At 39.2% G+C, this 13,589-nt stretch overlaps 2 protein-coding genes across 2 annotated transcripts; both read right to left on the reverse strand.

Moving 5' to 3' along the window:
- Window positions 1-5,133: 5,133 nt before the first annotated feature.
- LOC140241583 (uncharacterized) lies at window positions 5,134-5,892 on the reverse strand. Its single transcript, XM_072321317.1, has one exon. It carries the CDS (start codon window positions 5,890-5,892, stop codon window positions 5,134-5,136), a length of 759 nt encoding a protein of 252 aa, XP_072177418.1.
- Window positions 5,893-7,423: 1,531 nt separating this feature from the next.
- On the reverse strand, window positions 7,424-10,625 carry LOC140241913 (uncharacterized). Its single transcript, XM_072321660.1, has 3 exons — window positions 10,184-10,625; window positions 8,565-9,050; window positions 7,424-7,428 (listed from the first exon to the last, which is right to left on the reverse strand). Exons 1-3 carry the CDS (start codon window positions 10,623-10,625, stop codon window positions 7,424-7,426), a joined length of 933 nt encoding a protein of 310 aa, XP_072177761.1.
- Window positions 10,626-13,589: the final 2,964 nt, after the last annotated feature.

Raw genomic sequence — 13,589 nt, forward strand, 5'->3', positions numbered from 1 at the left:
GACTGGTATTGACCCACAAAGGTACGTGAATAATGCTGTTAGTTTTCGACCCATTTTATAAAACAAATGATGCAGAGGATTATTTCGTGGCGTTAGTGAAGGTGCGGCGCACTCTCGAGTATTGACAACGGTTGCAAACATGCACTCGGCTGCGCCTCGTGCATGTCGCACCATTGCCAATACTCTCGAGCGCGCCCGCCGCACCTTCACTAACACACTCTATCCTGCAACTGATTGACAAATTGCCCTACATCGACGTAAATAAGCACTGAATTGATCAGTGTCTTAGTAGTAGCCATACCCGCTGCATGCCATAAGGATTAGAACCAACACTTGCTTTCGGGCGAAAGCTCGGTGGTCTAGTGGAGATGACACCTGTCCGGTGATCAGGAGGTCGTAGGTTCAAATCCTGCTCGAGTGTGTACGCCCATGATTTTTTATCATGGCTACTACTAAGACACTGATCAATTCAGTGCTTATTTACGTCGATGTAGGGCAATTTGTCAATCAGTTGCATGAAAACATCTCGACGGAAGAAAATCATGAATTTCAATAACAAAGCAGTACCCGCTGCATGCCATAAGGATTAGAACCAACACTTGCTTTCGGGCGAAAGCTCGGTGGTCTAGTGGAGATGACACCTGTCCGGTGATCAGGAGGTCGTAGGTTCAAATCCTGCTCGAGTGTGTACGCCCATGATTTTTTATCATGGCTACTACTAAGACACTGATCAATTCAGTGCTTATTTACGTCGATGTAGGGCAATTTGTCAATCAGTTGCATGAAAACATCTCGACGGAAGAAAATCATGAATTTCAACACTCTATCCTGTGCATCATTAGTATATTATCACCGATGACGTATTCGTAAATAATATGCAAATCAGCGTGCCACGAACCTGAATATTTGTTGCGTGGAGCCTTTGCAAGCGCCGTGACCATGAGATGTGGAGCGCTCCGTTTGTAGTTGTGTTTATCTTGGAAGGTGAGTGTGTATGAACTTTGACAAGGTGTCGGAGATGTGGATTTTTTGTTGTTGTTATGTTTTTTAGAAAGGGTAAGCGCTCTGCGGAGCTAAACGAATGAGCTGTAGTGACGATTTTATTTGTGAACGTGTCACTCAGCTTTTAACGAAATTGTAGCGTGGAGCCTTGTATATTATCGTGCAGCAAAAAGATCTTCATTATTGCCCGTTCATATTGTAGAATGGATAGGATACGTCGCATACATAAATTTTTGAAGTTTATGAGGGGATAACGGGTCATGATGTAGCCTAAATGAATAACAATATACTAAGAAGTTTTAAATGCCTCGAATCTTTTGCGTTAGAAATAGGCAGGCTACATACACGAAGAAAGAAAGAAAAAAAATGATAATCGTGTCAACCGATTCATAGACGTACGCGATATACATGTATAGCTATTCAAATAACAAACCAAGTGTTTACAAACGAACCCAGTTGTTGTTGTTTTTATAATGATATAAACTGCTTTGGTAAGCAAAAATTATGTACAGTTTACTCTATGAGCAACAGGAATGCAACTCCTCAACGCATGCGATATACATAATCAAATTACAAACCAATTATCTATACAAACGGATCCATTTGTTGTTGTTGTTATTAAAATAATATGACTTGCTTTGGTAAGCAAAAATTATATACAGTTCACTCTATTCGCTACACAAACAAAATCTTAGCTCATCAGCGCATCACTTGAATCGAAGACTATAATATTCAGTATTTTCACATAGTTCGCATGTTGTTGGATGTGAATCCATGACTTTATCCAGTATTTCACTCGATTATGCGTGACAATGACATAACTAAATTGAACGCGAACACCACACGTGAAGTAGACTACCAGTAATTTTTGATAATGACGCGTGTTTTGATCAACCTTTGATTGTGCAAGCTTGTGCAACCAATAAAGGCGAAGGTTTGAAAGTGCCCTGTGCGCATTAAACGCAGTGGCATCTTTGGTACAGTGGCCAGTTAAGTCGATGGTATTACGTAACCCGTAGGAAATGACTGGTCTCTATGGAGTGGGGCGGGAAATTTAAAACTTCCTTTACTCGACCTCAGGTTCATTCGGCCTTTACAAGGGTGTTGAGCGTATCGCTCGCATTTCCCATAGATATTCACAGTAAGCAAGCAAGCTGGTGCCAGAAATCATCTCCATGAAGTGGGGCGGGGGATTTGAATTTCCTTTACTCGAGTTCACGTTCACTCGGCTTTTGGTGGCTGTGGAGCATATCGCTTACAATATCGACAGATATTCAGAGCGAGCAATTTTTACTGCGACGTTGTAATTGAATTTTCCTCTGAACTTCAATACAATAAAAGCAAAAAACAAAACAAAAAATAGAGCAAAACAGAACAAAACACTAGAGCTTGAGGGAATTCATCATTGTATCGTACCAAGCTGAATAAGCAGTAGAGATGATTATACATGTCTGTTATTATCGAGTTATGATATCAGATAGATAACTGTCGTTATATTTCCCGACAAAAGCATGGGATTGACGCATTATTCGTAGTCGAGATTTTTGTTAAGAGGTGGTTATTTTCGTTTCGTGTTTTTTGTAGTTTGGTCGGTTTATACTGTGCCGAAAACGTAGAATTTTTTTTTTATTGAATATTAGCCCGTTTTCTTCATTTAATTTTGCGGACGTTTACATCGTGCACGATAGCATGAAGAATGATTTTGTTCACGAATGAGAATGTATTTGCATTTCTCGCATTCATTTGTGTTTTATGCGTAAGCAATTTTAGTTGCTATACCTGTGCGTTGCGATACATGTTCTGAGAGGTTTTCTTTTTCACTTTTTTTTCTTTCTGCTAAGTTGCGTTTTCCTTCGATAAATCTTTAACAAGTTTGAGCTTATGATAGGTTTGTTTACCGACCAACATAAAACTTTTCCTAACTTGTGCTTGTGAAAGTAGATGTTATGCGTCGCCACATGTCCCGTGAAGTTCCCCCATTTCATTGTACATTCTTGATGAATGTACATTTTCTTTGTATCTGTTGCATGCGTTTTTATTGCTTAGAAGAATATTATGTATAGATATTGATTGTTTTGTTTGTTTTTTCGTAATAAAATTCCCGTACTCATGTCATTGAACAATGTCATTCACCAACACTCACACACATGCATGCCGAATGTATCAAACAGATCGTCGGTTCCAGGAAGGATTGGGGAAAAGACTGCAACATTTGGCATTCAGATAGATACAATTCTTTTTATTAGGTTACACCCCTTTGCAAAATACATGCGCTTCTTGTGATGTGGAAACATCGATTCAAAATTCATACACAGATTAAACTTGGTTTTGTTTTTGTACAGATCACATATATTCACAAGTAATGTGCTTTCAGACTTTATACACGAAATTATTTTTATGTACAGCTAATATGAACAAAGTTACTGTAAACCTGTATGAACAATCGATACAACAAACGATATAAAATCATGCTTCTGTTATATTATCGTATAGAATACTTTACGGTTGTGTTTTGGTTGACATTTTCATGCATTTGTACACTAGGAGATTACTCGTTTTTTAAAAATTTTTGTCTGACAACTGCAAAATTAAAAATTTAAAATAGAAACGAATACGCTATCATTTTTTAGCATAGAAAAAAATATTGAGCCAAAAACAATGCAGTACGTTGTCACAATGACAATTAACAACTGAATTAAAAGTCAGCCGTCTTGAAAATGAATACGACTGAAAACACTTTTGCACGAAATACAAATGATAGGTTTCCTCGTGAAATATTGAATGTCTTTGATACATCTATTTGTCTGATGAGATACTTTGCCATTTGCATTTCCAGTGCTTTGCCTGAAGGAACGCCTCCAAGCTTGATGCGTCTCACGTATATAAGAATATAAACATTTTTGCAAATATATAGACGATGAATGTTGTAAAACCCTTCTCTGCTAATTCATGGCACTGAAGATAAGTGACTGTAAATTCGTATTAAGAGTCGACGCAACCACCTATATATGCAAAACCAAACTTAAGCCGTTGTTATGCAAACATTACTTTGGCGTTGTGTTTATTTACGTCACTATGCATGATCGTTGATTATTGAGTTATGGTTACAAAAGTTATGAAAATACAAACGCAACAATGATAGGTTTGTTTCTGACAAGAACAAAAAGACGGTTTATATTCCTGCAGTGATAACAATACAGTTCATAAAATCGAAACACTAATGACAAATTGACAATTGTTGGATGAATTAGAGTTAACACTCTACACTTTTTGAGAATGGAGTATGATTGAAAAAGTGTTGGCATGAAATACGAGCTAAAGTTATAAGATATCATACAAATAACAAAAAAGAAATGTGGCTGAAACATAGAAAAAGACTACAAACAAGTTTTTTCTTGACGTAGATTAATTGTGTTAGCTTGCATACTTGTATATTACGATGATTAGACTAAAGAATACATGCGTGTCCATTGACTCTTGCGTGCACGAGATATACATCTATTAATCATTATGTACAACAATTCTGTCAGTATCTCGTATAGCCTGCATTTCGAAGAAAAACTAATACATGTAATACACCTCACTCTATCAAAGAAATAAATGAGACTTATACAACAGTACATCAGCACCTGTGCTCATAATCACACGAATAAGTACAAAACATATCTTTACACTGCAGAATTAATAGACGGGGCCATGTTTTAATCAGTTTTATGTCGTAGAACAGTTCTATGTAATGTACCACTTAAGAAGTCAGTTTTGACATGCGGGTCTGAATTGACTGACGGTATAACCATTGGTTTTAATGGTTTGCCATACTGCGTGGACGTGAGTCAAAAATACGCAATATACAGGACAAATACACTTGTAAAAATGAAACAGAATAGTATCACTTAGAGAGAGAGAGAGAGAGAGAGAGAGAGAGAGAGAAAGAGAGGTCAAAAGCATTTCACATATAAAGCTTAGGTTATCAACGACTAACCGATGACACTGCGATGTGACAACTGTATGATACAGTTCCTTTCATTATTGAGAGCGTGCAGTGACACAAGCCAATGTCAAAACAAGCAAACAAAGATAACAAAATGTATATAGAGAGAATGATCTAATGACAACAGCTTCACTTTATCGTTAAATGTCTAAATAGGTAGTTGAAACGTTGTCTTCCAATACCTTTCTCTTTGGATAGAAGTAGGTAAAGGCATTCTTAATTTGTGAATAAGTGGAAATTCCGTTTTGGACCACGCGAAATCCCTTGTTGACGCCACTACCAGCAACCTTTGAACGGAGTACCTGCAGGTACGTGTCTTTCGTAATGTCATTTTGCTTCTTGTTGACCCCTTTGCAACTGAATTTGTCAGTAGGACCAAAACAGTAATATGTTTTACTGCAAAGTGCTATTATCCCATCCCCCTCCCACTCTACTTTGAATAACCCAGGTGTCCTCTTATCATATCGAGCGTTCTCGGGGGTATCGTTTCGAGGGAACCAGTTTGCCTTGTTGTTTTCATACTTGTGTCTCATATTGGGTTTGATTATGTTATCGAACGACTCAGACGAAATGGCGATATAAGCGGAGTCAGTATCCATTTCGCACATTTGAAAGTCTGACAGATCCACGTATTCCAAGAGAAAATCGTAATAAAACTGAAGCATACGTAGTTTTGCTAATTGGTAAACGGCATGACCGATTTGAACAGGGAGGTCCATGTTAATCTTTCTCTTCGCCATATCAACCTCGTAACAATTGTCTGAGATGGGGTTCAAGTCCCGGAAAAATGTGTCGTTAACGTGTTTCTCGGCTTTCTTCCCATCGCAAACATTGACGTTTCGATGTCTTTCCTTATTTGTTATTGTTTTTCCATAAGACGAGTTGCCGATGAGTTTCATGGTGTCAGCTATAATGCTCTTAGAGGGATCAATATCACCCCTACGTCTAGCATTTGACACGCTTTCACCAAAGTGTTTGAAACAGGCAACGGGCTTGTACTCCACAAACTGGTGTATCTTGGATACGACCAACCCATGGCGAAGATACCATTGGAGTAGAGGTGTGTAAAGTAGTATGTTCTGACCAAACATACTCCCAATTAAGCTACGCCTAGGAGTGTTCATGATGTCATGTTCCTTGGCGTAGGATCCCATCACGTCCCCGATGTCCTCTCTAGATATGTCTACATTCTTAAAAATTGGGCACATTTCTGAAAAGTGTTCTTTGAGATGATCAGGCACATGGATATCACACTGAACGAACCCAAAGAGAGCACCATGTTGAATAGCAGAGAGAAGATTCTCTTGGGTCAACCCATGACGGTATTTAGGAGGAGGAAACCTCTCCGTGAGAAAAGCGCTTAGTTTGGGATCAGTTTTGCGCATTTGTTTATACTCACATTCCCAAATGGAAATGTACTCGTAACCCAGACTTTGTATGTATCGCCGTTTTTCCTTGGTTTTTTCCAACAGTTCCTCCATAGTTTTTCCCAGTTTGGTATTCGTTATCTGACCTTTATTGAGATGACAAGGATGCCCATGGAAGTAGCATCCATGAAATTCAAACACTTGTTTGGTTTCGGCACAAAAGCCATCCACGGGAAGTTGCAAATGTCCGATTTTCTTTTCAGAATGGTTACCGGCATGTCGAATGGGAATTTGTCGACAAAAACTTTCGTATTCTAACCACTCTTGGGCGATCGGATGCCTATTTTCTGGCTTAAAGTTATTCTCGATCCGTCGTCTTACATAGTGGCCTGTTGGCATTCTTTGCATAATTGCGTGTAGATACAACGCATTTGCATCAAAACCAACTATCTTTTTACATGGCTTACCCCGACGAATTTTTGTTACGTTACGCTCATGATATCTATGAAAAATGATAGACGGACCTCCCACCAAATTATCACGAAATGTGTAATAGAGATCCTTGTCTTTCTCCGAGATCAAGCTAAAGTGCGCCTCTGGGCTACATTTTATCAGATACTTCATGGTAAGTCCAGGAACTGAAATACCGTCTTTGAACAGATCGATTTTGAGATTTATATAGAACTCACGCATCTTCTCCACAGCTTCAATGAAAGGTGTAACATCGAGATTATTGTACCATATCAAATAATCTCTCAGGCAAGACATTTTATTTTCTTTCCACATGCGCTGACAGTATTCATACTGCTCTCTTGAAAAGGAGGTATGGTTAAGATTATCCCTGAAAGCTTCAATAGGGGGAAGTTCAGATTCATTCAGTTTATCGAGGCAATCCACCCAGCTATGAGGGAAGTAACCTTTCCCCTGTTCGCAGTCATACGCCTTTAGAAATGCTGCGTACGAAAATCCAGGGGCAAGAAAATTTGAAATATCTAAGAACTGGAGATGCTGCGACTTCAGAGCCATGTGATTATGGTTTCGCTTTATGACAAAGTCGATCGAATCATACTTTAAAAGCGAAGGATAGAGAAATTGTTTAATTGCATTAATGTCATACCTCCCCGAATTAAACCCAACCACAGGCAGTTCTTCGATGTGATTGACAAACCGTTGTTTTAGTCTCATGAGATGGGTTGCTTTCTTAGGCTTGTCTTTGTTTTTCGTTTGCGAGGTTCCAAATTCTTGTATTTTTCGATCTAATTTTTCTGTGACGTCCTTGTAAAAAGACTGAAGCAAAGAATAAGAACGACGACTGATTTCTAACATATATATCGCAGTGTCATCGATTAGTTTTTGTGAGTCTCCATCGGACACTTGACAAAATGGTTCTGTGTACCCGGGAACATTTGAGTTAACGCTTACACTCATCGGAATATGTCTAGAGCTATATTGTAATTTGTCAGTGGGGGTATACTTCAGGTTGTTGCCGTTTTCTATCTTTTCTAGGTAGGACTCCATGTCGAAGGTAGCAAAATAAGGAAAGTATCTGCGCTCTTCTTCAACCAAAATCCCTTCATCAGCCAACTCGTCCCATATTGTCAAGGGGTTGTGAAATGTAGCTCTTCCCTTAGGGAAAATATGCTTAGTGGCTTTAGAAGTACACATTTTTTCGTGTCGATGAAGTGACTTTCGAGTTTTCCAAAGTTTGCCACATGTGCGGCATTGGAAATTTTGGCAATATTGTTCAATATCTGTGATGAAGCTGAAATGATTTTCGTATAGATTTACGTACATAGTATCTGGAAATTTGTCCAATCCCCGTCGGACGAGTTTAGTGGCTACTGTTACATTATCATTGTCTGCCAGTTTCTTTTCACATTCTGTCACATCTTCATCATCACTAAATTGTACTGGTTGTAACTCATATACCATAATATTGATCTTAAAGAACTCCTCCACTTTACTCAAATGACCGAGTCTAACGCCTGAAAACTCTGAGGTGGAAACATGAGGTAGGCCTGTATACTGTTTCAGCAATTTTTTGGCCTTGGTTTCAAGACATCGGGGATCTACCCCTCGGAAAAGAGCTAGACATCTAAAAAGACATAAGTTATCGTCATATACCCGACCATCTCTATGGCTGTTGGCTAAAGAAACAATGGACTTGTTATTTAGTATGTAAAGTGGTAGATCAATTCCAGTACCTATCGGATGATCTTTGATACAAAACACGTAGAACGTCACATTCGTGATATGCTGAACCACCCATTTGGAATTTGGGCGAAGTGTTCGAGCATATTCCAGCAAATCTTCTTTGAGAAATTCATCCAAAAACTTGTGGAATGATGTTTCGTCTGAAATGAGAGCGGGTTCATTGAAAAGTCTGTTATTTCTATTGGCATAATAATAGCGACACTCGTTTGTTTCATTGTTACACAATACAAAACCATAAGACGCATTGATCTTAAATACGGTAGACTGTTGTTCGAACACGTTTTGCGCTTTTTCTCGAAGAGCATCGTTGTTTAAGTTTGGAAGATGAAAGTTGTAAAAGCGATGAAGTCTGCCAAACGACTGTCTGTCTTGAATGTCAAGCCAATGTTCCCTGTACACTTGGGCTGCGCAGCTTTCAGGATCGATGTGCGGAGGAACGTTGATAACTGGTATCAAGTCAGCCTGGTCGCGACGTCCTGAAAATTAAGTACATTAATTGGTACACAGTATTTGTTTGTTAAATTGAAGCCTCATATACTGTACGTGTACACTGTAGCACATATATCGCGGCATTACGCTTTAAATAGGAATATATATATATATATATATATATATATATATATATATATATATATATAATATTCTGGAAAGGAAATACATGTACGTATATTTTTCGGTTTAAATTGAGTTAAGAAGTTAATATTGTGCGCCTACAATTCACTCTTCATTGATTCAACTATAAACTTGAATGGATCTGTGTTAAACAACTATGAACGAAACAGCAAGTAAAAACATTACAATGATGCATGTAACCATGCTTTAAAAAAAACCAACAATGCAAGGTCTACTGTTATTTCAATTATTTTATTCATTACTTTTGTATTGTTGTTACGATCTGAAGTCACACTCAAGCATGTGTGTTGTCTCTTACTGATCACCACGCTACAAAGAAGTCTCTGCTTTCTCTTTGTTTTTACTTTAAACCAAGTGAGAACTGACGAGGTTTTGTAAGAAACAAACTCATTAAACTAATTTTATCGTGAAAGTGTATACTAGATGACATTTATAGACATGTAACATTCATGGAGCATTCTATGTTTCAACGTTGAAAGACATTTTGATAGTATTACATGAATCTTAGCGAAATTCTGGCTATAAGAGACATGAATATCGCGTCAGTACATTTTGAAGGAACTGAAAGATTCTAGAAAAAAAATAACACACACAATCACACACACACACAATACCATACACACATCAATGAACGCTAAAATAAAATATTGACATGCGATGTTAATTACACTTATTCAATGTACAAAAGAAAAAATATATACTGTATATCTAGATATATTTTACGCCGATCTCTGATGTTGGTAGCTTCGGCTCTATTCACATAATATAGAGATATTCATTTTTTTTTTAAATCCGTGCTGACTGATACTCATATCGATATCACACGGTGGGAATATAAAACAAACTTAATAAGTATTTGAAATTCATTTGTTATCGATGTGACGGCAAAATTCAAAATCTATTTGAACAGATTTGTATAGCTTCTTTATTACCCCTTCATCACAGTCATTGTTTTAAGTTTAATGATTATACTTACTTTTTGCTTGGTTTCCTTGTTGTTCAAGTGCTCGCTTTTTGGGTGTTTTTTGAAGAGTCCGGGGTCGGTGGGACTCCAGATGTTTCATAAATTTCTCACGTTGATAATATGTCCGTCCACACGTATGACACAAAAAGGTTTCTTTCAGGCGATGCGTTTTCACGTGTTCATCAAGATGCTTCTGTTCTATGAATTGTGCATCACACTGTGAGCAAGTTAGACGCTGGTCTTCACCATTTGTTTTCACGTTATTCGGATCTTGGTGGGTTTTCATGTGTCGTTTGAGACTATCTGGCCGACTGAAACCTTTTCCACACAAATCACACACGTGCAATACTCTCTGTCCTTGATGATATACACGATGGTGGCGCAACAAATTCTTTTTCTCCGTGAAATCTGCGCTGCAAAACTCACAACTAAATCTGCGACAGTCGTCTTCCATGGTGGCTTTAGTATTCTATCACCGTAAGAATATCAGGCCGGTGTAATCAACAAAGATTACACAACATGGGTAGAAACACGCTTCTTTCTTGAACTTCCAGAGGTCCACGCTCCACAGCTGCCAAAGCTCGAATGAACCTCGTCTCGAGTAAAGAAAGATTATAACTCCCGCCCCCACATTACGCAGAGTGGTAATTTCCTACGGTTACGTAATACTGCCACGCTTGAATGATTTCTGGCCTCTGTACACAGATCCCCCACTGCGTTATGTAAACAGGCACTTCCAAACCTTCAATGGCCAACCAAAACACTGTATATAGGACCCCATACCTTTATGAAAATGACTGGTAGTCTTGCTCACGTATTGTAGTCACGCTGTTAGTTAAATGATAGTCTCATGCACGCTCAAGTAAAATACTTGAAGTTGTGAATACACAAAAACTTTTTCACAACAATTTTGCGAGCTTCACTTAACTGTCTTACATTTAAACACTGTCGAATTAATGCAAAGCTTAATATACAAGGATTATTGAAGCGGAAACTGTAATACAACCTGAATTAAACGCACGTTAGAAAAAACAAATGGTCGGTAAGCAAAGCTATCATAAGCCAGAGATCTATCGCAGGAAAAAACACAACTTAGCAGAAAAAAAAAAGTGAAAAAAACCCCTCTCAGAACATGTATCCCAACGCACAAGTATAGCAACTAAAATTGCTTACGCATAAAACACAAATGAATGCGAGAAATGCAAATACATTCTCATTCGCGAACAAAATCATTCTTCATGCTGTCGTGCACGATGTAAACGTCAGCAAAATTAAATGGAGAAAACGGGCTAATGTTCAAGAAAAAAAAATTCTTCGTTTTCGGCACAGTATAAACCGACCAAACTACAAAAAACACGAAATGAAAATAGCCACCTCTTAACAAAAATCTCGACTACAAATAAATGCCTCAATCCCATGCTTTTGTCGGAAAATATAACGACAGTTATCTATCTGATATCATAACTCGATAATAACAGACATGTATAATCATCTCTACTGCTTATTCAGCTTGGTACGATACAATGATGAATTCCCTCAAGCTCTAGTGTTTTGTTCTGTTTTGCTCTATTTTTTGTTTTGTTTTTTGCTTTTATTGTATTGAAGATCAGAGGAAAATTCAATTACAACGTCGCAGTAAAAATTGCTCGCTCTGAATATCTGTCGACATTGCAAGCGATATGCTCCACAGCCACCAAAAGCCGAGTGAACGTGAACTCGAGTAAAGGAAATTCAAATCCCCCGCCCCACTTCATGGAGATGATTTCTGGCACCAGCTTGCTTGCTTACTGTGAATATCTATGGGAAATGCGAGCGATACGCTCAACACCCTTGTAAAGGCCGAATGAACCTGAGGTCGAGTAAAGGAAGTTTTAAATTTCCCGCCCCACTCCATAGAGACCAGTCATTTCCTACGGGTTACGTAATACCATCGACTTAACTGGCCACTGTACCAAAGATGCCACTGCGTTTAATGCGCACAGGGCACTTTCAAACCTTCGCCTTTATTGGTTGCACAAGCTTGCACAATCAAAGGTTGATCAAAACACGCGTCATTATCAAAAATTACTGGTAGTCTACTTCACGTGTGGTGTTCGCGTTCAATTTAGTTCTATTACGTAATACTCGTATAAGTCTTCAGAGGTTAGCATTTCCCAGGTGTTTAAGGCAGTGAAGTCAAGTAATGAAATTCAAAGTAGGTAAAAATTCCAAGCAGTCCCAGTTGGCTATAAATACCCGTGTCAGTGAGCAGCAAGCATCTTTTTCAAGTGTGACGGCAGTGAATTATACCAGGGAGGTGAGACACCTCCCTGATTATACATCTCAAACTCCAATGTCTAGTGATCGGGAAGACGACGCTACCTCTCAGCCCCCATCCCCGCGGGGAGATCAGGGCATGGAAGGCCGCCTTGAAGCTCAACTAGAGAAACCTTTCATCTATCCGAGATACTCTCCCGCTTCATGGATAGGGCGGCGGCACACCGTTGTAATGACAAACGGCATGCGAGCCATGCCCGCTGGTGCAGGAGAGCTCCTCCTCCCGGCGACTAGTCCGGACATGCGAGCCATGTCCGCGGGGACAGGGGCGCTGCCCCGCCCATCGAAGACTTCAGCGAGCTAGCCAACCCCATCGGCAGCTCATCAGACGACGATATACTCATGTCAGCCTCCTTCCCGGCAAAACTGATTACGTTGCCCTGTATGGGTGGCCTTGACTCTGCCCTTGTGGTTATGGTCATTTTGACAACCGAATTGATCCGGATGCCATGCCCTACAGCCAAACTCTTTCAAAGCCTGGTACCCAATTTAATATTAACTTAAATTCTGATCTCATTTGGGCCAAATTTAAAAACTGGCTGATTTGGTAATGAAGGCAGTCACACTGCCACATCAGAAGGTAAGTCTCTAAAAAATCGCGAAGCAAATGCTCAATTGCCATCGACTGCCCAAGCAGTTCTCACACCAAAAATCGAGAGCAAATTGGGCGATCCTCCTTCACGAGGACTTGGGTCTTGTGAGCTCCCAACTTCTACAACAAAATGTAGTGAAGGGACTTCTACCGCATGTAAATCCTTTCTGAAATTCACAGATCATGCACGGATAATCATCCATGCAACTGACACAACGAGAATTAAACAACTCATGTCACCATCGATGGCCTGACAGTCCCGGGCTTTGCTTATCGTATGATCTGAGCATGCACCATCGAGGTATCTTGAAACCCCTTCTCAACCCTTCTCAACAACACTTGCGCAGCAAGTCGATTCCACTTGATAGAAAGTTGTTCAGAAAGACATCTGAGAAAAATTGACAAGTGTCACATAAGTATACATCGTGGGTCATGAATGTCTCTACGCAAGCCAGCAAAATGAAAAAAAAAAAAAAAGGATGAGTACTGTCCAAAACCGTTCATTGCTGG

The sequence above is a fragment of the Diadema setosum genome, chromosome 18, assembly GCF_964275005.1.
Source record: "Diadema setosum chromosome 18, eeDiaSeto1, whole genome shotgun sequence".
In the NCBI taxonomy this organism is placed as follows: domain Eukaryota; kingdom Metazoa; phylum Echinodermata; class Echinoidea; order Diadematoida; family Diadematidae; genus Diadema; species Diadema setosum.

Bases quoted from the DNA above. Each gene is read 5' to 3' on its own strand.
- LOC140241913 (XM_072321660.1), bottom strand. From the start codon at position 10,625: ATGGAAGACGACTGTCGCAGATTTAGTTGTGAGTTTTGCAGCGCAGAT. The intron at 9,051-10,183 runs GTAAGTATAATC...CTTAATTTTCAG, and splicing joins ACAAGGAAACCAAGCAAAAA to GACGTCGCGACCAGGCTGAC.
- LOC140241583 (XM_072321317.1), bottom strand. From the start codon at position 5,892: ATGAAACTCATCGGCAACTCGTCTTATGGAAAAACAATAACAAATAAG.